This window comes from Seriola aureovittata, chromosome 19 (genome assembly GCF_021018895.1).
Source record: "Seriola aureovittata isolate HTS-2021-v1 ecotype China chromosome 19, ASM2101889v1, whole genome shotgun sequence".
Lineage (NCBI taxonomy): Eukaryota > Metazoa > Chordata > Actinopteri > Carangiformes > Carangidae > Seriola > Seriola aureovittata.
This window is the reverse complement of record NC_079382.1, coordinates 9,987,572-10,011,429: the sequence shown is the minus strand read 5'-3', so window position 1 is coordinate 10,011,429 and position 23,858 is coordinate 9,987,572. Positions and strand designations below refer to the sequence as shown.

At 39.0% G+C, this 23,858-nt stretch overlaps 3 protein-coding genes across 9 annotated transcripts in view; 1 reads left to right on the top strand and 2 right to left on the bottom strand.

The window, feature by feature from the left end:
* The window catches only part of itsn2a (intersectin 2a), a 36,997-nt gene extending 33,500 nt beyond the window's left edge, over positions 1–3,497 (top strand). For all 5 annotated transcript variants that reach the window (XM_056404845.1, XM_056404846.1, XM_056404849.1 and 2 more), the window contains 7 exons: positions 106–273; positions 475–687; positions 928–1,049; positions 1,141–1,223; positions 2,117–2,200; positions 2,321–2,494; positions 2,759–3,497. In XM_056404845.1, the coding sequence (XP_056260820.1) occupies positions 106–273; positions 475–687; positions 928–1,049; positions 1,141–1,223; positions 2,117–2,200; positions 2,321–2,494; positions 2,759–2,910 (996 nt within the window). In that variant the 3' untranslated portion in view covers positions 2,911–3,497. The remainder of the gene's footprint in view (positions 1–105; positions 274–474; positions 688–927; positions 1,050–1,140; positions 1,224–2,116; positions 2,201–2,320; positions 2,495–2,758) is intronic.
* Positions 198–7,485, bottom strand: fam228a (family with sequence similarity 228 member A). Of its 3 annotated transcripts, none has more exons than XM_056404853.1 (9): positions 7,271–7,485; positions 6,919–7,004; positions 5,575–5,757; positions 5,424–5,501; positions 5,024–5,218; positions 4,844–4,924; positions 4,621–4,708; positions 3,913–4,069; positions 198–265 (listed from the first exon to the last, which is right to left on the bottom strand). In XM_056404853.1, the coding sequence occupies exons 2-9, from the start codon at positions 7,000–7,002 to the stop codon at positions 220–222; spliced, it is 912 nt and encodes a 303-aa protein (XP_056260828.1). In that variant the 5' UTR covers positions 7,003–7,004; positions 7,271–7,485; the 3' UTR covers positions 198–219. The 3 variants fall into 3 exon arrangements, with proteins under 3 accessions (XP_056260828.1, XP_056260826.1, XP_056260827.1); XM_056404851.1 differs by lacking the exon at positions 198–265 and adding an exon at positions 3,325–3,768 and having other exon boundaries at positions 7,271–7,430; XM_056404852.1 differs by lacking the exons at positions 198–265; positions 5,424–5,501 and adding an exon at positions 3,325–3,768 and having other exon boundaries at positions 7,271–7,447.
* A 2,430-nt stretch (positions 7,486–9,915) lies between these two features.
* gnpat2 (glyceronephosphate O-acyltransferase 2) lies at positions 9,916–23,594 on the bottom strand. Its single transcript, XM_056404850.1, has 16 exons — positions 23,460–23,594; positions 20,811–21,011; positions 20,540–20,716; positions 19,319–19,448; positions 19,069–19,196; positions 18,865–18,940; positions 17,936–18,087; positions 17,502–17,632; positions 13,801–14,042; positions 12,365–12,616; positions 12,197–12,276; positions 11,791–11,931; positions 11,261–11,360; positions 11,070–11,163; positions 10,884–10,945; positions 9,916–10,732 (listed from the first exon to the last, which is right to left on the bottom strand). Exons 1-16 carry the CDS (start codon positions 23,469–23,471, stop codon positions 10,680–10,682), a joined length of 2,031 nt encoding a protein of 676 aa, XP_056260825.1. The 5' UTR covers positions 23,472–23,594; the 3' UTR covers positions 9,916–10,679.
* Between the last annotated feature and the right edge of the window lie 264 nt (positions 23,595–23,858).

Below are 23,858 nucleotides of genomic sequence, written 5' to 3'. Positions count from 1 at the left end.
TCTGTCTAATTATAATGTTCCCCACCCACCACTTCTTCCTGATAATCTTTGTCTGTATTAATATCTCTCTCTCTCTCTGTCTCCTTTTATCTTCGTGTTGGTCAGATCCTGGAGCACACCCCAGATGGCCACGCAGACCGCGGGCCCCTGAGAGAAGCTTTGGAGCGAGCTGAGGAGCTGTGCTCTCAGGTCAATGAGGGGGTCAGGGAGAAGGAGAACTCAGACAGGCTGGAGTGGATCCAGAGCCACGTCCAGTGTGAAGGACCTATAGAGGTAAACACACTCAGATATGATTCTTTTTGTAGTTAAACTTCTGCTTCACATCAGAATTAATGTTGTCTGTTACCAAACTAAATACACACATACAGCAGCAAAGCCAGGAAGCATTTTTCACTAAACCAACTTTATTGTACTTGCTTCCTTTCCCACATCTCGCCTCAGTTATGCTTTACTGTCTCCCCGTCTCACTTTCAGCACTTGGTCTTCAATTCACTGACTAACTGCCTCGGGCCTCGCAAGCTGCTGCACAGCGGTCGGCTGTACAAAACCAAAAGCAGCAGGGAGCTGTGGGCTTTCCTCTTCAATGATTTCCTTCTCCTCACACACAGCGCCAAACCCTTCTCCTCCTCAGGACCAGACAAGCTATTCAGCCCCAAGACCAACATACAGCTGAAGATGTACAAAACGGTAAGCGAGAGGCTAGACACTCTTCTTGGACAAAGGAATATAATATGAATCATGGTGTTAAAGTGCTACTTGTGTTGGTTTAATTATTTATAGGTAAAATCTGCTTATAACAATTTGAAATGTTTAATTTCTTCTTTTTCATTTTAGTAATAATTATCTAGAGAGTATCCCCTAATTATTTTTCCTTTTCAGGACATCAGCGCGTATGTGCTTCATTCATCACTTTTATTTCTTCTTCAGCCACTTTTTCTAAATGAGGTTTTGGTGAAAATGCCTCCCGACCCATCCAGTGACGAGCCACTCTTCCATGTCTCGCACATCGATCGCGTCTACACGCTCAAAACTGAGACCTTGAACGAGAGGTACACAGGCACACACGGGCATCTGCATGAATTTCAGCAAAGAACGAATTAGTCTGTCTGGAATTTTCACAAGTTTATTGTTTTTTTGTAGGACAACATGGGTCCAGAAAATCAAGGCAGCATCTGAACATTTCATAGAAACTGAGAAGAAAAAGAGAGAGAAGGCTTACCAAGGTAAACACAGTCACTTTTCACCTAAGTGAAACTACTAAGTGAACAAAGTGTGTTCAGCTAGTGTCCTCACAGAGCAGGTGATCTCCATTAGCACCAGTAAACAAAAGCTTGGAATGCAGTGAAACGGGATACATGAACATAATGTCCACGTTCACACCCAAATTTAATTACATCGATTGTTGCCTTAATAATTAGTTACCAAAAAAAAAAAAAAAAATCACATACAGTGCAACACTGTATGTAACAGTGTTGTAATGTAATGTATGATTGTAGGAAAATTATTAGGGTGGGATCTTGTATTTCAATTAAAAAAAAAAAAAAAAAAAAAAGCAATATTCTCCTCTTAATATCACATATAGTTGTGAGTTGATTCAACTAATTTAACCATTTTATAACTAAAAGGCAGAATATAAAGAATTTGATAAGTGTATTCTAATGTAAATACACAATATATTCATGAAATAATTTTCACTATGGCATCAGTGCACATGTTAGTAGAATAAGCAATTTTCAAAATTATGGCTAATACAACAAAATGATGAATATTCCAAATTTTAGAATAAAGAGATACTAAGAAAAAGGCTAAACTTGAATGTAATGAGACAATTTTATGATACATTTTCTGTTGTATGGCATACAGGTTAATGCGAATGTGATTTTGTTTTCAAAATCAATCCAGAATATAAATAAAAATATAAATATGGGGTGAGTAAATAAACACAAAAAAACTTATCTATAATCCTCCTCCCCTAATAATTTGTATACAGTCCCTTACTCATTTTTACCACCTGTGTGTATATTGTCCACACATTATTCACTACATCAGTTGTTTCAACAATCAAAGCCTCGTGTGTGTTTCAGGCTCATGTCTAATGGCTCTGTGTTTGTTTTAGCTCGTTCCCTGAAAACCAGTGGTATCGGCCGCTTGCTGGTGACTGTCACTGAAGCTCAGGAGCTCAAGGCCTGTAAGCCCAATGGTGAGGCTCTGTGATGGGATAAGACTGTCCAGCGTTCCATTTCTTAAAGAAATATTAATACAGTGTGTATTACAAAAGTAATGACTAGTTCATTTGAAAACCCTCATTATTTCTCTCCAGGTAAAAGTAACCCGTACTGTGAGCTGACCATGGGGGCTCAGTGCTACACCTCCCGGCCCATCAGCGACACTCTGAACCCCAAGTGGAACTTCAACTGCCAGTTCTTTATCAAAGACCTCTACCAGGACGTCCTGTGTATCACTGTGTTCGAGAAAGACCAGTTCTCACCAGATGGTCAGTGGATAAAGAGATGCTTACTCAGACATAATGGATTATAAAGCTTTTGTGCAGTTTGTCCCGTCAGTACAGAATCAATGGAACAGACATAATCCTTGACTGGATGCGAGGTTCTGATGATTGCTTTTGTTTTGTTGTGTCTCTCTTTCTGACATGACTGTGTGTTTCAGATATTGAAAGCCCATGAAGCTGTTTGTAAACATGGTCTTAAAAGCACTAATTTCTGCAGTTTTACTAAATGACTGTTTTCTGCATCTCCAGATTTCCTGGGTCGGACCGAAGTTCCTGTGGCAACCATCAAGAAAGAGATGGAAAGCAAAGGTGCTGCAAACCGACGCCTACTACTACATGAAGTCCCAACTGGAGAGGTTTGGGTGAAACTAGACCTACAGCTTTATGAGCCCAGCAAATGAGGACAACACACACCCAAACACTCCCTCAGGCACAGACTTTCATTCCATAGCAATGAGGAGACATTTTTCATTAGAAGAAACATTTTAAAAGCCTAAAAGTTCCTGTTTGTAGCAGTGCAAGAGATGCAACGAAAAACCCATTCTGCTACTCGTTCTGCCCTGAGCCATCAAGACGCGACCTCAAAAAGAAAGGGAAGTAGAGCGAGAAACGGGTGAAATATCCTCAGAAGTAGTAATTTATTGTGGAAAAGGGAATTTTTGCTACAATCAAATCAGCAAAAATGTGAACAGAATTGCCAATACTTTATTTGCCATGCCTTAAAATGTAACCAGGAAGTTTTCCTAAATGGTTACGAAATGTAATATTTTTATATCATATATACAAATTTGTATATGATACTATTTCACTCTTAATGAGGGAATACAGCCTGTCCTACACGTGTTCACATACCCTATTATACATTCACCCTGCCCGTTGTTGCACACCATTGTACAATGTAATGTCAACGGTTACCCCTGCGGTGTAACCAAGTCTGCCATTAAATCTTGAAAATGGCGTGAATAAAAAGGTACATACAGTAAACATTTTTCTTTGTTGTGGCTTAATGATTTTACTACTTTCTCAACACATTGTTTGTTTACCAGAGTCCTGACACTTTCAAGTAGGGTACCTGGGAAAACTGAGGTAGTTAAAAGCGAATCGAGGTGAAGATGTGTGTTAAACAAGGATTTTATTTGAACGTAGGAAAGGACTGAAGTTGCTGTAAACTTCCACTTGTGGAGAAACAACAGCTGGTCTGATGGCACCTTCCATCTGGTGTGGCAGTTGCATTTATGTGGTAAGGTATCGAATCAAGCCTGGATGAGACACTTACGTTACTTCTAACACACAACTTATTACTGTGATTCTTAGCTGATGTTGTGGTGTCGTTGCATATCTTAGTGTTATAGAAAATATGGTTTATAAATAAAACTAATTCTCTTAATGCCGTATATACGTACCTGCTGAACTTCCTTCTTTCAGCCTCATCCACCACTGGAGTTTTTCTGGATGAGGATGAGGCCTGTTGAGGTGTGCTGGCCTGAGGTGTCACAGACTCACTGAGAGGACGATCACTGTGAGGTAGCTTCTTTGCTTGTCTCCCTGTGTATTTACATCCTAAGATAGAACAGAAACCAATTTATAATTTGAAGAGTCATTAAAAACCACAAATCTGTCTAAAGATTTAAAACTAATAAGGATTCACAATGATTTGTGTTGACTGTAGCGGAAGCTACAAGTGACATTAATGATTATCCATGCAAAACTACTGTTTAGCATTTAGCTAAAATGCTAAAGTAATGTAACAGTAGCACATGTGGAGATGACTCACTAATGTTCTCTATAGCACAATATAAGTTTGCTAACACTAGCTAACATTAGCCACCATAAGTTATTGGTCATACCAGACCAAGTAAGGCAAACCCCTGAGTGTTTTGAATTGCACAGGGTGCCTTTAAATGCTTATGAATACAACTTGAATACTTTGAATACATTTGGAATAGGAAGATTTTGTTATTACATCTTTCAAAAGTAACATAGCTTTGCTTTAATTTCCCCAAATTTAAGAGAAAATGCCACTACAGTTATCTCAGTTCAAAACTCAAAGCAAAGCATTCACATTAAGTCTGAAATTTCGTTTTGGTTAAAAAAGGAAAATACCCAGATACCTGCTTCACAAGAACGAGCTGTTCTCTTTTCCTCCAGTCTTTGATGTAACTGAAGGTGTAATGAGTCCTTTAAGTCAGCTGTGTTGAGCTGGCGATAGAGTGGTTAATAGATTGTCAGTAATGGACACATTTGAAATATGTGAATATGTCCAAAACTGTTTTTTTTTTTTTTTTTTTTTTTTTTTTTAAATATTGAGTAAAATATTTAAGTCACAAAAATCACCTTGAAGTATTGTGGCTTTTTGATGTTGAGAAGAAAGGGATTGTACTCCTTTAGATCATAAGTTTCAAGAAACACAAAACCCTGACGGTGAAAGACAGTAGTCAGATTAATATATATCTCTTTAGTTAGCTTTGCTTATTTTTGTAGTAGCACAAAAAAAAGTCTGAGCTTCAGCATTACCTTGGTGTTGCAGTGTTGGAGATAGCGACTATACAAGCTCTGGCGCCTCTTGACCTCCAAAGTGCTACAGCTGGACACATGTTCCTCCACTCTCCTCTGGAGGGGAAACCATACACGCTCAGTCCAGCGCTTGTGCAGCAGCTCCCTCCTCCTCAGCTGTGTGACATCTCTTTGGCTCAGAAACCTCTCCAACTCCTCAATGACGACACATTTAAGCCAACATGGGAGTTACAAAAAGGTCAATGTGTTTCCCTGCGACTCAAAGTCTTTTCTTTTGTAACACCATGAAGAGCAAGATATGGAAAAAGCTGCATCATTTTACTGAAAGTAACGTAAGTTAGAGAATGTAAGCACATTAAACACAAAAACAGCAAAGCTATAGAAACCACAAGCATCTTACCTTCACAAAACCATTTTCTGTGTCCAGTAAAGGTTTGATTATCTCTCTTGCCTGTTGATTTTCAGCCTCCATCTTTGTCTAAATGCCAACACATGCAGTAAGAAAAGTAACCTCCTCTCTGTGTATGCATGTTCGTGGATGAGTGCACTACCTGCAGTTGTCTTAGGGAGGTGTGAGAGGGCCAGTCCTGTTTGGCACCGGGCTGTGATCCAGAGGGCGAGGCTTCATCCCTTTCCCCTGCTCTTACACGTCCACTGCTGCTCCTCGGCATCACACTCGGCTGAGATGGCCACTTCCTAGCCCCTGTGGCGTCCTTCACACCTGCCGTGCACTCCTGAAACACCAGTAGAGTCACTTCTGTGGACGCTTATCAACTATGATCTGTAACTATTTAAAAACATGTTGTTGTTCCGGTTTGCAGTGTACAGTTTCATTTTCAGAAATCATGTGTACCCACTGTGAATGCAAGAATGCGTGAAAACAAACTGCACAGCCACAAGTGGATTGTTGACTCCTGGAAATCCCAGCTCGAGCTCACAGACAGACCAAACACAATCATGTAGCTGTACAGAAGGTAACAAAAGCCAGCACAACAGGCAGTGACAGATCGTATCACTGCCTGGAAACACGAGCTGCTTCTCACTGTTACGCAAACACATACAGTATGGTAGAACATGTATGTGAGAGCAGTATGGAGATTTTTTTGGCATGACTTAGAAGGTTTGATATCAGCGCGAAGGTGGCAGCTTCTTTCCTTGCTGTGCCTTTTGATGTGTTTGTCTGAACTAGTAGTACTATCTTGATTTAATGTGCAGTACATGCATTTGGATGCATTGTTCATTTGCATTTCACCTGATCCAGCACCATGTACTTTCTTTCTGTTGTCCATGTTGATAACAGTAGCTACAATATGTGTCTGTCAATAACTTGAAACCTTTTTCATTAATCCCTTTGCTAAGGCATCAAGATTCCAGCATCGTACATTCAGACATGTCACTGTACTGACAGGACAGGACAGAAAGAAGGGCAGCCATGCATTCAGACGGGTATTGTACCCGCTGCCAAACTATCCAGGCTGGCAAGGGTACACAGCCTCTCTGACATTAAAAGACTGGTGATAAATTATTAGTTGGCAAGAGTTCACAGTTTCACTCTGTGAAAGGGCAACAGCAGTGTGCATGCAAGAGAGAGAAAAAAAATCTATATATCATACTGTTGAGCAGAAAACCTTCACCCTTATTGCTCTTCAATAGCTAGAGGTTGATCAATTTGGCAGGGTGGTAAACTGACAAGTGTTGGCTCTGTGTGTGTGTGTGTGTGTGTGTGTGTGTGTGTGTGTGTGTGTGTGTGTGTGTGTGTGTGGCAGTCCTGATGTAGATGATTATAAAAAGTTGTTGGTGTTTTAAAGTTGCATTATAAGACTATTACTTAGATCTTTTTTGTTTTTAGTGGCACTTATACATTTATTAAGAGACACTTGCATGTTTTTCCTTACCTCTGGTTTCAACAGGCTGACAGGAAATGGTGTGTGGAAGGTGATCAAGCCACTGGCAGTGTCTTTCTTCTTGATAGGGCTCATCCCTGCATCATGAGAAAAAAATACTTTTGAGTCATCAGTGATGATAACTAGCTTGTTATGGGTCTATTGGCCCCAATAAATCTTAATCTATATGTGTATTAGCTAAAGCCCTTGGTGCCACAGGCTAAACAGGCTACATTTGTATCACTTAAGGGCTACAAACTGTGGGAGAGCAATATTGCATGAAATTAAATTAAATCTAATCCAATCGGTGCCTTTACTTTAGTAATTAAGCCTGTGGCGCAACCGCAGTGTTATGGTTTCTTACCTTTGTTGACTTGAGGACGTTTGGGTCGAAAAATTAAACACAATATCCCTGGTTTACGGTCTGAAGGTCGTCACATTAAAAACGTGAAGCATTTTAAGAGTGGCAACTGCTTGTTCCCCCCTCAGACCTGCCTCAGCTGTCAACAGAGGTAGTAACCTGCAGGGAGAGAGAGAGATAGCGGAGGGGAGAGGCCTCCTCCAGGTGTCCTACCGTCTGGAGGTTTTCCGTTGCCATGACACCGGCACACACAAGCGAGCCGAGACGAGCACGCGCTGCAAAGACGTTCTCAGGACGCACGCGGCGTTTCATATGTAAGCATATCAATCTATATACATTTTGTTTAACAAATTTAAAGTTTCACAAATAAAATCTTAATGGACCGAAATTCTTGGGACAGGAGCGACAATTAATGACATAATTGGTCAAAAACATAAATTATTACATATATTTTAAATTCGGCACTGAGAGATTTAACAGCTCGTACAATTTTCACCTTGTAATTATTTATTTTTCCCCGTATAAAACTTCAAAATATTTTTTTGTTCTTAATTATTCTCCATAACAATAGCAATAGTCCTATCTATTTTAGGCAGGGTGATTGCTACCTTGTCTAACACTCACGTGTGTTTAGACAGACTGAGTGGTTGGCTATATACTCACAGACCGGAAAATATCATCCTCTAGACACTGAGACAATCAGTACATGTGTTATTTGAAAGAGTAGTTAATGACATCACAAGGGATCCCGTCTGACACCCAACTCATATTCAAAGAAATCCGTGGAATAACGAAAAGTTGTAGCTTATTTAGGTGACCATTTGGTATTTTAAATTCTAAACAAAAAAGATTCAAAGTAAGCCCTGTGAGTTCAGAGAGTTTCAGAAAGTCTATTTCTGAGGAGCTTGCTTGGGCCTGTAAAGCTGCTACTATAAGGTGCACTGGGTTAAAGAGTTGTACTCTGCTGGTCTTAATAAGCCCGTTGACACCTGATGTGCACTTTCAAGGTGTTCCACGGCCACACTCCCGACACCTGTGGAGAATGCGAGTACTTAATGTTTGGGTATTAGCTGCGTAAAGGCAGGGCAGGGCTTGGCCAGATCATAACTTGGGATTTTCACTGCTTTCTTTCTTTTCGTTGCCGGGTCCAGGACAGGGGGGAGACTACATGGATTGGTGGACTTCGTTGGCAGCGTGTATTGCCCTGCTGTGGATATTCTGCTTCATAGACGGTAAGAGAAAAATGACAAGTGGAGATTTGTAAACTGGACTACCTTAAGGCGGAAACATATTCAATGTAAAGCACTTCACTTGGTATAAACCAAATTATATTTTCTTTCAGATTTGTTAAGAATTAATTATCAGTTGCCCAAAAGCCATAAACGGACGGGACATCTTAAATCAGGAAGTCATGACATTATTCAGATTTTACGCACGCTGCCGCATGTGTAACAGTGGATGTCACCCACTAAAATATTTAGGAGTCATTTTGTGTGTAGTACATCTTAGACTAAGAAGGTGTAATTTAATAAATGCTTCGCAAAAATAGTGGTTGTCCTCACATTAGACTTTCTTCTTTGGCATTTTTGTGACTAATAATTCGAAAGAGTCTTATGCCTAATCTTTCCGAGACATACTCTTGCCAACAGCGAAACTGCAATAGAAAGTAAGAATTTGTCTGTATTGCAGATTAAATCATTTGTGATATTGGTTCATTTAACTGATGATTGATCCTGTGCAGCAGGAGTGCGTAATAACGCACCACACCACTCGCTTTGCGTGCTCAGGTGACACCCACTGCCCACATGGCTGCTGTACAGACTTAATCCAGTGGCAGACGCTGTTTGTAATGGTAACTGACATTAGCCACAGTGTTAAATTAGACTCCAGCTGACCCCGTTACCCTCTTATCTCCAGGCAACGCCGTGCTTGAGCTGCGGCTGCTCTTCCATGCTCTGACCAAAGCAGCTTGTCACCTGTACCTGGCCCTGCTCCCGCTGCGCCGAGCCGCCACCCACTTCGCCGACTGCGCGAGATACCTTTTCAACCATGCCCAGCAGACCCCCTCCCCTCACGGCTACCCCCACCAAGGCCAACCCCTGGCCAGGAAAGGCACGCTGCACTTCCTGGAGGGCATGTGCGTGGTGTGCGAGACGGTGCCTAACCTGATGGGTGCAGCGCTCAGTGTGGGCGCCGCCTTCTGCCACATGCTGCAGGGAGGCTTCTACGTCCTGGCGGCGACGCTGCGCACCATCCAAGTCAACCTGTTCTCCCAAATGAACGGCGAGAAGGAGAGATGGGACAAAGAGCGACACAGAGCCAGAGAGAGCGAGAAAAAGTTAAATTCTAAAGTGTTGGAATACATCTCGGTGTTTTGTCAAGACCCTGTCAGCGCTTTACGCATCAAGGTCGACGTGCCACCTGTGTATAGATAATCTTTGTCCTTGTAAAAAAAATGTCCTGGTTAATTGGCACATAAGAGGCCTTCTTCTAATTGCTGAGGGGTTACAGGTGCAGGCAGAGTGTTGATTGGTTTGCAGAGAGGACAGGAGGTTGAACTTTGACCTCTGGTGTTGCTGGGGGAATAGTACCAACAGAATCAGAAAAGAAATGATATTCAAGTGTGAAAAAGATAAAACAATCTATGGTGCATTTTGTTACATTTGTTTTACATTTATTGAGATGTAAAGAAGTTAAAATAAATTTCTCAAACGAAAATCTCACGTGTTTGATTGGTTGACATTGTTTTGATATTTATATCCTTATTGCTACATTAATGCACATACAATCAAGTGTCATAATTCAGTGTCGGTGTTTACTATCTAATTGGGCTTAAGTCAGCAGACAGTTTATTTATCAGTGCTTTTTTGCTCATTCACACTATCAGTCGTATCAATCAACAATAAATCTGGAACAGAAAGTTAAAAATGTATTAACACAATGTAAGTTATTAAAATGAAGTCATAGTCCACAGGCATCACCAATGCTTCTGTCACACCTGGAAGGGCAGGAAGGCACTTTTGTTTTTTTGTTTTAATTTAAAAACTGTTTTCATCAAAAACTACTTCTGATTATAACATCAAACAAAATCAGCTACACCGTCACCTTTGGGTCACCATGCCAGGTGTTTGTAGCTTTATCTTAGCCCTGTCAGATCTGTAAGGGATGAGAGCAAGGACATGGAGAGGGGGAGGTAGTGAATGTTCAGGAGTGGAACGCAGCCAGGTTAAGTCCAGCATCCAGGATAAAGTATTTTGTCTGAGAGCTCAGAGTTAAGGTGCAGCAGTTCTGCATAACGGCTCCGAGGGAAGAGGATGAGGACAAAGATGTGAAAAGGGAGAGGAGGACGGGGTCAAACAGGGGTGAACAGGACTGTGGGCTGATACTTAGGATGGATTTGTTCCATTGGAGACTAAAGCCTCGCATCAGGTGTAGTCTGGAGCATCTGGGGAAGGATTTTCCCCACTACAGGGAGAGAGGAAAAAGAAAAATCCCTCATGTTTTTGGTATGGTAAACGACAGTCTATTTTAAAGGCAGAAAGGTAAACTAGACCAAAAATATTCATTTGCAAGACTCAAAACAACTGCTCTATCTTCATCAAAAATCACAACTCACAAAGTGTGTCTCCAATTCTTTTAACAGCTGCTTTGTTCACTTTGTATTCACTCTGCTCAGACCTGTGATGAGGAAACAAGATACTCATGCATAACTTTGGCATCAAAAATGCAAACAGCTTCTCAACCACCACAGAAAATGAGCTTAAAACCAAACAGATTTGCAGGGGCTAATCCCATTACTCACGCCTTGAACTTTGTCACAGCCTCCAGTCGTTGCAGAGCCGACAAAACGTTTTTCTGCGTGTCAGATGAAAGGGCTTCATAGGTGTGAAGCTCACCTGCACAACAGAGAGATAATCACGGCGATGTGGTTTGCTGAGCTGGAGAAGCTGGAGACAGTTCTAGAGGTCAGAGTTGTCACACTTTCTGTTTTACCTGAGAGGATGAGCTTTGTAGCCAGGTTTCTCACAGCAGGTAGGACCTGTTTCTCTGTGAACACATGAACCCCATCTTCAGAGAGGTACCTGAACATCACCTGGACATAAAAACACAACCTGATCAAGCAGACGAACCTAAACTTTCTTCTTTTCTTATATATTATATGTTTTTATATTTGATTAATTCTGTTGTAGCAGGCCATTTAAAAAGAGAAAAGTGCCATAAACTAAACTAACTTCCAGGTAATGCTTTGGAAAATTATTGGGAAATGGTTTCATTTTCCACCACGGAGGTTTAAATTCTGTTTCAAAGCCTCATTAAATTTTGTTGACCTAAAAGTTGTCACATTTGAATAGACTAATCTAAAAATACTGCAATCAGCTGAAACACCAATCCCATTTAAAAATAAAAAGTTGGGGCTCAGTAATGCTGAACTAAATTCTCCATCCTCTCCCTGCTAAATAACCTGAATTTCATTTATGTGCACGACGTGTTATCATGGTCATAGAAGGCACACGTCAAAGCACCTGATAGGAATCTATGAAGGGTTGTAGAAGTGCCTGCAGGAAGGACAGCGCCTCCAGCCCCGTGTCTGACAGTGTTACTTCCTGCTGGCTCAGGTGGACTGCTCCACATTTCTTCAGGAGGAAGCACGCCTCCTCAAAGTCCTGATTGATGGACAGACATTAACACAAAATCAGTAACATTATGTATAGATTTAAAATGAAGCAACAACTCAAGCAGCCATCATCCATCCAAGTATACTGGTTAAGTAGATAACCTGGGGTGCTATTGCTTCATCAGGCCAAATATGACAGAGGTAGAGCTACGAACTAAGATTTCCTACACGATTTCCTACACGATTTAAGAGGACGATAATCCTCCTGGTCCTGTGATGCTCGGAGGAAGCTGAGCCTTGACAGAGGGTGTTACCTGAGACAACTTGTCAGGGATGAAGATGAACTCGTAGGAAAAGAGCTCCTGCAGGAAGCAGAAGAAGGTGAAGAGCTCGTCTGTGAACACAACAGTAGATCACAATGAAGCGAGGGCACAGAATTTCACACTGTTATCTGGAAAAAATATGTCGTCGTTAACCTTCACCTCTCCGTGTGCTCTTTGTGATGTGAATGGCGGTCGCGAGCAGGGCCGGACGCACAAAAACGTGCAGCGCCTGATTCCTATAGGAGGCCAGCATCAGCACCGCTGCCGCTATCTTTATCACGCCCTCCTCTGGGCTGATTGGACGCTTCCTCACTGTCTCTTCCTCCTGAACCAGGTAGACACGTCCCGCTTTGTGATGAACTACGGAGCGATGAAGGGCCATGGTGGATGACATCACGTCGGAGTCTTGTCCTGCAGAAAATTATCTCCGTTATCTTTCTTTAATATGTAGTTTGGCATTTCAGAGGGTCGGACTGGCATCAGAATAGTTTGTGTGTACATGTGTGTGTGTGTTCATGTGCCTGCATATGTGAATCTACACACACCCAAGACCTGTAAAGTGAGACAGTTCAGTAGGGTCGTCTCAGGATAAGTCACTTAAAGTGCATTAATCCACCGAACATCTCCTAAGTGAATCTGAACGCTTGTGCCAACTCACATTCATCTAATCTGTCTGATCTACCTCAGAGCTGAAGGAGCCTTTAGTGTCCCGAGTAGAGACGCTGGAGGGAAAGCACTCGCTTACTTTTCTCTGCATTAACTCTGTCTGGTTCACTTCAAATGCAATATGCAAATGCCCCCTACTGGTCAGTCAAGGGATGTGAAGGTTAAGGCTTGCGAAGTCCCTCCGTGAGGAGAGCTTAATACTTATCCTAATCATGTGCTCAAGCTTAATGCAGCTGTATTTGCACATAAAATAAAATGTATTAAACCCATTCATTAAAGCTGGACAGCTTTTAACACTGCTATCCCAGACTGGTGTTTTAGATGTGGGCAGGAGAAGGGAACATTTTCCCCCACTGTGTTTGGGAACACAATAGAGTTTAAAAGTTCTGGATGGAGATTGAACAAACTCTGGAAAACATATTGGGTGTAAATTGAGGACGATAGTGTTTTTTCTACTTGCCAAAAGTGTTATTTCTCTGTCATGGAAAAAGACCTACAACTTTACCTTTGCAAAAAATAACTTGCATACTAATAGGTAAAAAGCCTTTTTTTTAGAGTTCATGGAGAATACAGATATCAGTGATGTAATGTGATAAATGTAGCTGGTGAACTCTGTTGTCTGATTTATCTAAATAACTGGATACCCTTTTGTTTATATAATATAAACAATATATGTATTATTTTATATAATTTTTATGCATTTATATTGTCTACATTTTTCTATAATTTAAGTGTTCACTTATTTCTTTAGGGTTTATGTTTTGTTCTTATTAGAAATTGACAACTATACTTTATAATGCCCCCCCCCCATTTAATTTAGACTTGGATGTGAATGTTTCTTTTCTTTGTTATTGCTACATGTTGTGTCAAAAAAAATAAAGATATTGCTGGAAAAAATACAAAACAAAACATTTTATCTTCTCACACACCATGCCAGTTCAGACGAGCCCCGTAGTCCAGCGCCAGCTTCCTGAGCCAGAGGGTTTTCTCTGTGAGCTGCTGCCACAGCAGACCCTCCTCTGTTAATACTGTGATAGGAGCCTGGAGCAACAGGCAGGCCATCAGAGACCATGGGCTGATCAGAGAGCCCTCTTCTTGGAGTCGTACCATCAGATGAGCCAGCCAGCTCACACAAGCCTGAGCCTCTGCAGTGGGCCTCTGAGGAAGATCTCTGAATAGAAATAAAGGGAGAGAAGAGAAGGGGGTGAGCAGGATGAAGGGAGGGACACAGCCAAACAGACTATGCTGCAGACAGACAGGAAAATAGATGATAACATGTCTGTAGCAACTACTGAGGATATTAGAGTAAGGCATAAAAATATAAAAAAAAACGTCATAGTATAGTAAGGCATAAAAATATAAAAAAAAAGTCATAGTATAGTAAGGCATGAAAATATAAAAAAAAACGTCATAGTATAGTAAGGCATGAAAATATAAAAAAAAACGTCATAGTATAGTAAGGCATAAAAATATAAAAAAAAATGTCATAGTATAGTAAGGCATAAAAATATAAAAAAAAACGTCATAGTATAGTAAGGCATAAAAATATAAAAAAAACGTCATAGTATAGTAAGGCATAAAAATATAAAAAGATGTCATAGTATAGTAAGGCATGAAATGTCAAAAACATCATAGTATATTATGTCATAAAAACATCATAGTATAGTAAGGCATAAAAATATAAAAAAAACGTCATAGTATAGTAAGGCATGAAAATATAAAAAAAAACGTCATAGTATAGTAAGGCATAAAAATATTTAAAAAAATGTCATAGTATAGTAAGGCATAAAAATATAAAAAAAAACGTCATAGTATAGTAAGGCATGAAAATATAAAAAAAAAAACGTCATAGTATAGTAAGGCATAAAAATATAAAAAAAAAATGTCATAGTATAGTAAGGCATGAAAATATAAAAAAAAGTCATAGTATAGTAAGGCATAAAAATATTAAAAAAAAAGTCAGTATAGTAAGGCATAAAAATATTTAAAAAAATGTCATAGTATAGTAAGGCATAAAAATATAAAAAAAAAATGTCATAGTATAGTAAGGCATAAAAATATAAAAAAAAACGTCATAGTATAGTAAGGCATAAAAATATAAAAAAAAACGTCATAGTATAGTAAGGCATAAAAATATAAAAAGATGTCATAGTATAGTAAGGCATGAAATGTCAAAAACATCATAGTATATTATGTCATAAAAACATCATAGTATAGTAAGGCATAAAAATATAAAAAAAACGTCATAGTATAGTAAGGCATAAAAATATTTAAAAAAAAACGTCATAGTATAGTAAGGCATAAAAATATAAAAAAAAAATGTCATAGTATAGTAAGGCATGAAAATATAAAAAAAAGTCATAGTATAGTAAGGCATGAAAATATAAAAAAAAGTCATAGTATAGTAAGGCATGAAAATATAAAAAAAAACGTCATAGTATAGTAAGGCATGAAAATATAAAAAAAAACGTCATAGTATAGTAAGGCATAAAAATATAAAAAAAAATGTCATAGTATAGTAAGGCATAAAAATATAAAAAAAACGTCATAGTATAGTAAGGCATAAAAATATAAAAAAAACGTCATAGTATAGTAAGGCATAAAAATATAAAAAGATGTCATAGTATAGTAAGGCATGAAATGTCAAAAACATCATAGTATATTATGTCATAAAAACATCATAGTATAGTAAGGCATAAAAATATAAAAAAACGTCATAGTATAGTAAGGCATAAAAATATAAAAAAAACGTCATAGTATAGTAAGGCATAAAAATATAAAAAGATGTCATAGTATAGTAAGGCATGAAAATATAAAAAAAAACGTCATAGTATAGTAAGGCATGAAAATATAAAAAAAAAAACGTCATAGTATAGTAAGGCATAAAAATATAAAAAAAAAATGTCATAGTATAGTAAGGCATGAAAATATAAAAAAAAGTCATAGTATAGTAAGGCATAAAAATATTAAAAAAAAAGTCAGTATAGTAAGGCATAAAAATATTTAAAAAAATGTCATAGTATAGTAAGGCATAAAAATATAAAAAAAAATGTCATAGTATAGTAAGGCATAAAAATATAAAAAAAAACGTCATAGTATAGTAAGGCATAAAAATATAAAAAAAACGTCATAGTATAGTAAGGCATAAAAATATAAAAAGATGTCATAGTATAGTAAGGCATGAAATGTCAAAAACATCATAGTATATTATGTCATAAAAACATCATAGTATAGTAAGGCATAAAAATATAAAAAAACGTCATAGTATAGTAAGGCATGAAAATATTAAAAAAAAAACGTCATAGTATAGTAAGGCATAAAAATATAAAAAAAAAATGTCATAGTATAGTAAGGCATGAAAATATAAAAAAAAGTCATAGTATAGTAAGGCATAAAAATATAAAAAAAAAAGTCATAGTATAGTAAGGCATAAAAATATTTAAAAAAAAGTCATAGTATAGTAAGGCATAAAAATATAAAAAAAAACGTCATAGTATAGTAAGGCATAAAAATATAAAAAGATGTCATAGTATAGTAAGGCATAAAATGTCAAAAACATCATAGTATATTATGTCATAAAAACATCATAGTATAGTAAGGCATAAAAATATAAAAAAAACGTCATGGTATAGTAAGTCATAAAAATGTCAGTGTGTAGTATGTTATAAATAAGACTAGGTCAAAACCTAGTACATGTCTGGACCACCTATGGTCCAGTCCTGATGTCAAAACTGCAACGTTGTTAAACAAAATCACCAAACACATAAATGAAAGATAAAGACTGAGATTTCAGGTGTATAGACTTCTAAACAGTCAGAAAGTTAGAAGGGACAGACTATCTTTCTTTAAAGTTATTTTTTCAGGCTTTTACCTTTATTACAGCTAGAGTGAGAGAGTGAGTGAGTGAGTGAGTGAGACGCTGTAAAAAGCCAGACCCAAAGTTGTGCCACCAGGTAAAGATTAAGTTCAAAGCACTTGCCCTACCACGTGAGCTAAAGAAGGAGCTAACAGCACAGTGTACCTTACACACATCATATATCTTATTTTGTCTCTCAGAGCACAACCTCCATCTGGGATGCACAATAGTTTCACTTTTATTTACTTTCAACTCCAGAACATAACAGACTTTTATTAGAGGCAGGTCTTTATGTCTAATTCCCTGTTTGATATGTGTATGAGTATGAGACGAAGCCTCATTACCGATGACTTCTCCCTCCTGCTCTGTCTCATGTTTAGTTATTCCTTTACCTCCTTTAGTAATATGTCTATTTGCTGTAATGGAGGCATGGCTCAATGTATGGGAGGTGCTCCTCCTCCTCCCTGCAGTTCCTGAACAGCAGGGAAACCAGCCAATAAATTAAATCATTACAAAAGGAATTTAGAACTGGCACTAATGCAGGGATATAAAGGAATATTTATGGGAAATATAATTAAACACACAAACTAATGGGTAGACTTGGGTATGACTTTTTAAAAACAATACTGAGTTTGGTTGGTAGCTAATGGGAAAATTTGAACTCATGACCTCAGCATTTCTAAAATCCTGGTTTAAGCCCTGTATGGTGAGTGTAGTGCACATGTAGAAAAACAGACTGAATATCCTGTACAGATTTGTAAAGAACTTTTGAACCTGGGTATGAGGTTGTATTGGCAGCGATTTATCTTGCCCTGGCAAAGCTGTCTGACTGACAGGGGATGGCCAAAGTTCACATGCATGGTGCCGTAATCTTCCTGAAGCACTTTGCTAGCCTTCAGCAGACCCTGCAGAGAAAGATGGAGGCTGGATGTGAATCAAAAGCAAGAATAATCAGCCTTTATTTATAGATGACCCTCCTCACTAGTAGTAATGAGGTCAAAGTCATATTGTTTGCAAATATTATATATGGACAAGAAAGAAAATGACATGTTAGTAGGGATTCAGAACAGTCCAGAGTAATGAGGCAGTCGGGTTCATCTGCACCCAATTAACCTTCCCCAGAACATTACATCTCAGTGAATCCTAGACAGTGGTGAGGTGTCTGATTATTAATTATTGCTGAAGTGAGTAATGTGAGCCGGACGCACCGTGGTGCTTTCTTTGGGCTTGGGGACACCCAGTAACTCGTGGGCAAGCAGCGACTCCTCCAGCACTCGGTCGTAGCTGATACTGACGGGCACCAGTGTGACGTCAAACACCTCACCTTTAAAGTAGGGCTCCAGCACCATGTGCATCATACCTGCAGACGCATACAGATAGTGTAGAGTGGTGAGACACATACACATAGGGATATATGGAGTACATACATCTATGAATAAATTCAACCTGAGATCAAAATTGAAAGATATCCTGGAATGAAAATAAGGAGTTAAAATGAGATTAAATATTAAGATACATGAAATTTTCTGAAACTACTGCACCTTTGTGTATTTTACCACTACATTTTATTTGTCAGGTTTTCAAATAATAATGTATGAATGCAGCTGTTGTTCCTTGCTGGCCATTACAGGAAAACTGTAAGAGTGTAGAAGACCCTTCTGATCAGAAAGCGACATGGTACACACTACTGCACAGTTGCAGTAGCAGAATACTTAAAGTAATATCGACACCCTCTTAAAATAATGGCCTAAGTCATTTTTTCAGGTTTTTCAGGAAACACAAAAAACTCAACAAAAGAGTCACACTTTTGACATAGGCCATTATACAACCGGGGGTAGAATTGCATGTTCCCCTCAACTGAGGATTCAGGCGATTTTACCAGAGGTGGCCAGCATCATGAGGGGGTGATTTAGGCAAAAAAAACATTTTTGTCAAAACATGACTTAGGCCATTATTTTAGGAAGGTGACGATATATAAAATAACAAAACAGCCATTAACCAATAAAGAACTATGTAATCGAGGGGTTGGAGACAGGACACAAAGGGAAAAGACCATCATGTTCATCTTGCTGTGAAATTAAAGCAACAAAGACTTCCCTGGGATTCACTAACACTGCGTTAACATGTGTACACTCACCTAATTTAGGCATCAGGGACTTCAGTGTGCGACTCCTCAATCCTTCCACATAAAACTCCATAGGAGCATGTCCTTTCTACAGAAAAGACATTAAACAGTTGGATGCAGCTGAAACAAACATACTACTGTGGAATACTGATGCAATTTCTAAAAAGAGGAACAGCAAGTTTGGTACATCTGATGGAGCAGATTATCATATTTTACCCTGATGATGGTTTTGACATATTCTGACAGCACTGCCCAGTACAGTTTGTCAGAGCCGATGGCACGTCGGATAAAGAACGCTCCAGAGCGACGCAGGATCTCTCCTACCATCTTCATCCCTGCAAGAGCTTTATAGAGGAGGAGGAGGAGAAACAGAGAAATGAGCAGAGGGAGAAGTGAGCGTCTGAGATGTAATATATCCCCATGTCATCTATGATGTTCTGTTGCTTTAAATCAAATAGATACTTGCGAATTCCTGCAGCAATAACAGGTAAAGGGATGTCGTAGGTGAACAGGATGTAGGAGATCACTAAGAAGTCCACATAACTCCTGTGATTGGGCATCAGGATCACAGGAGTCTCCTGAATAGCTTGTTGGAGCTGCAACAGAAAAATTAAAGAAGGTTTAAGGGAGAAAAAAAAGAGAACTAGTATCAGTAGCAGCATGTTGGGATAGTTGTTAGAAAAAAAACAAAACCCAAATCTAATTTAATATATGAATCAAAATGTATGCAAAGTAATCCATCTTTAATCTCAGTCCTCATAAACCTGTACGTAAGGAATAGTTTGACATTTTGGGAAAAGATTGATACCACAAGCTTAGCTTAGTTTAGCACAGCACAAACTCTGGAAACACAGGGAAACAGCTTGTCTGGCTCTGTCTGTTGTTTTTCCACTTTTTGTACAGATTAAACAAATGAGATTTAATGTCTTAATCAGTGAACTTTAGGTTTGCTGTTAGGTGGATTTTCTTACCTTCACACAGGGCCAGGCTAGCTGTTTCCTCCCATCTACAATCTATGTGCTAAGCTAAGCTAACGAAGCAGGCTGTAACATTCTTCTCAAGCACACAAATCAGCATTTTTCCCAAAATTCCTTTAATATGCTGTAAGACAAGACGGTAATTACTTCTTCACATTTTTTTATAAATAAAAACATATTTTAAGTTGCAGCTAGGAAGGGAAAATCAGCCTTTAAAATGAGTTGGTCAGAGGGCCATGTTTGATACGTTTGTAATTTAGAAAACGCAAGTAAGGGTTTGGATTAAATTATTAGGGAATAACATTTAAGCTTTGTCTGAAAGCTGCATAATATATTATAAGTTAACAGTCCACTGTTCATTTTTTGATCTTAAAAAGGTTCAGTTCAGCCAAATGAAAAGAAAAACATTAATGTGCTTTGAACATCTCAAACAAATGTCAGAGGCAGATGTATCTCAAAACCAGTGCAAATAAAACTCCAACAATGTATCTGCTAACAGCAGCCAGATATATATCTGTATGGTATAAGAGAGACCATATAGTACAATGTTTAATGTTTTGGGTGGACTCACCCTCTAAGATCTAATTCACAGAAACCTACACAAGTAGAGCAACAATTACTTTGCAGCAGTACATTTCAGTGGACAGTCCTCCTTGCTGTATATGTTTGGTATTTCAGTGCACAGTACTGATTATTTAATGGGTCCTGACCGTGTTGAGGCCTTCCATGTTGACAAAGACGCTGGTGAAGAGCCTCTTGAGCACCTTGGTTAGTGTGTAGCCCATCAGCCTGATAAACCCCAGCTGCAGGTTTTGAGACATTTCCTCCATAATCCCACAGGCCTCCTCTTGCACCTCCTCCACCGATGACCCCGTCTCCATGGCGATCTGAAGAGGGATGCAGGGAGAAGACTGACCCCATGCTGATTAAGTTGCACGGTGAAATTTCATTGTAACATTTTGTTTTCAATCACAGTCTCACCTCTTTGGTTACATAGCGTAGATACTGGGACTCCAGCACAGCTTTGTTGAGTTCAGCTGTGGAGCAGGGTGCAGCTCCCTGGTAGGGGTGGGGGTTAAAGCTCCTGAAGGCATGGCCAAGATCACTGCTGCGCCGCCTCTCCTCCAATATATCCACAAAGTCCTCTTCATTTTTCAGGCCTGCCCTGCCTGAATCCCTATACTGGAGAAAGTAGCCGTGCTAATGTTAAAGTTAAGGCTGATGTTTGACACCTTCCATAGGAAAAGAACTGGATGGAATAGAAACGTGGCGATTTATAGATCGCCTTGGGAAGAAAGAAAGAGAAAATACGGGAAGTTAATAGCTGCAGTGGGTACAAATAACAACCTAGTACCTAAAGTCATGTACAACCCCTGGCAAAAATTATGTAATCATCACTCTTGGAGGATGTTCATTCAATTGTTTAATTTTGTAGAAAAAAAAAAAAAAAAAAAAAAACTAATCACAGACATGCCACAAAACAAATTATTCAAAATGCCAACCTTCTGGCTTTTTTTTTTTTTTAAGATCAAGCAGAGGAAATAAATATGTAATCACTCAATTCTGGGGAAAATATTATGGAATCATGAGAAAAACACTCCACCATTAGTACTTTGTTGCACCACCTCTGGCTTTTATAACAGCTTGAATTCTCTGAGGCATGGACTTGACTATTGACAAACAGTATTCTTCATCAATCCGGCTCCAACTGTCTCTTATTGCTGTTACCAGATCAGTTTTGCAGGTTGGAGCCTTAGTCATGGACCATTTTCTTTAATTTCCACCATAGATTTTCAATTGGATTGAGGTCCGGACTATTTGCAGGCCATGCCATTGACATTATATGTCTTTCTTGAAGGAAAGTTTTCACGTCTTTTGCCCTATGGCAAGATGCATTATCATCTTGAAAAATGATGTCATCATCACCAAACATCCTTTCAATTGATGGAATAAGAAAAAAGTGTCCAAAATTTCAATGTAAACTTGTGCATTTATTGAAGATGTAATGACTGCCATCTCCCCCGTGCCTTTACCTGACATGCAGCCCCATATCATCAATGACTGTGGAAATTTGCATGTTTTCTTCAGGCAGTCGTCTTCATAAATTTCATTGGAACGGCACCAAACAAAAGTTCCAGCGTCATCACCTTGCCCAATGCAGATTCACGATTCATCACTGAAATACCACTTTCATCCAGTCATCCACAGTCCATGAATGCTTTTCTTTAGCCCACTGTAACCTTGTTCTTTTCTGTTTAGGTGCGTTTGATGGCTTTCGTTTGGCTTTTCTGTATATAAATCCCATTTCCTTTAGGCGATTTCTTACAGTTCAGTCACAGACATTGACTCCAGTTTCCGCCCATTTGTTCCTCATTTGTTTTGTTGTGCATTTTTCTGTTTTCAAGGCATATTGCTTTAAGTTTTCTATCTTGACACTTTGATGTCTTCCTTGGTCTACCAGTATGCTTCCCTTTTACAACCTTCCCATTTTGTTTGTACTTGGTCCAGATTTTAGACGCAGCTGACTCGGACCAAACAACATCTTTTGCAACATTCTGTGATGATTTACCTTCTTGAAGAAGTTTCATAATCCTGTCCTTTGTTTCAGCTGACATCTCTCATTTTGGAGCTGTGATTCATGTCAATCCACTTGGTGCAACAGCTCCCCAAGGTGTGAGCACTCTTTTTTAACTGCAGACTAATTAGCAGGTTTAATCTGATGCAGGTGTTTGTTTTAGAACGGCAAATTACACTACAACAATTTTCTTTCTTTCTTTCTTTTTTTTTTTTATTGTTTCTTAAAGCCAGAAGGTTGGCATTTTAAATAATGATAGTTTTGTGGCATGTCTGTAATTTGCTTTTTTCCAACAAAATTAAACAGTTGAATTAACATCCTCCAAGATAGGTGAGTCCATAATTTTTGCCAGGGGTTGTAGACAGAAAGCTGACTTTTTGACACCACAAGTGGGAGCCAGCTGTGGTCCAATACACAACTTACACAAGTGTGATGTAGGACAATTGAAGCCTCCAGGATACACTGTGGAGGATGAACTTCTCAGTGAAGAATGAAACATCTTGTGTCCAGCAGTTAAAACTTTTGAATTTAAAAAATACTTGTTTAATCATTGTGGAATTCTTTTTAATGAGTAGAAAGTAAGTATAAGAATTTTAAATAGGAAATTGAACTTAAAACACTGCATTTTATACATATTTTATAATATGAAAACATGACGGTCTTTATCCAGTTAAGAACGAAAACAACACAATGATTCATTATCAGCAGTCTCTGTGTTGTACTCTGACCTCCTAATGCTGGTTGGTGGCTATTAAGCAACATCTACTTACAAACATTAGTTAGAGCAGCTTATACATCTCAGCTCTACTGGACAGATCTGTTACAACTCAATGAGACCCCAGCTTGGAGACTGACAACGTACAGGACATGATCCGATATGTTTGGCTCAGTCGGTCTCGTCCTAAGCTCCGTACATTTTTAAATTTATAGTCAACGTTAACTTTTAAAGCTGAGAAGCTCGTGCTCGGGGTGGGGGGGAGCTGGACTGAAGCGTCGAGAGAAGTGTTGTGGATGAAAACACACACACATTTCCAAAGGAAACTGAGGTCTCTTACCGTGTGAGTCATTCCGTACAGGAACAAACACAGCCCTCGCAGGTGCAGACGGTTGTCCTCATTAACTTTCGCTTTCCGTATTCGAAAGAGTCCTTCGATGCACCCTGCGTTACGGTGCAGCACCCTGGGGCCCAGGCCAATGGTGTCGCTGGATTTTGGAAACTCCTCCCGCATATTGTAACGTACAGCCCCTTTGCCCTCTAATAACCCCTACACTAATGTGCATGGTAAGATATGGAGCAAAGTGGAACTGAGAACAGCTGAGTTTAGCTACTTAGTAGAAAAGTGCATGAATATACTGTTTATTGACATGCACGTGCTCATACATTGTATATGATGTACTAGTACTTTTTTCTGATTCAGTATTTATTCCAGCACTCTTTGCACACTGAACGCCTG

What these genes read in the sequence shown, in the direction of transcription:
- gnpat2 (XM_056404850.1), bottom strand. An exon ending in TACGCTATGTAACCAAAGAG is followed by an intron (nt 20,717 to 20,810) that starts GTGAGACTGTGA and finishes ATCCCTCTTCAG; the next exon opens with ATCGCCATGGAGACGGGGTC. An exon ending in GTCCCTGATGCCTAAATTAG is followed by an intron (nt 18,088 to 18,864) that starts GTGAGTGTACAC and finishes ATGCGTCTGCAG; the next exon opens with GTATGATGCACATGGTGCTG.
- fam228a (XM_056404851.1), bottom strand. Translation starts at nt 7,002, where the DNA reads ATGAGCCCTATCAAGAAGAAAGACACTGCCAGTGGCTTGATCACCTTC. An exon ending in TCCAACACTGCAACACCAAG is followed by an intron (nt 4,925 to 5,023) that starts GTAATGCTGAAG and finishes TTTCACCGTCAG; the next exon opens with GGTTTTGTGTTTCTTGAAAC. An exon ending in AGCTCGTTCTTGTGAAGCAG is followed by an intron (nt 4,070 to 4,620) that starts GTATCTGGGTAT and finishes GTTCTATCTTAG; the next exon opens with GATGTAAATACACAGGGAGA.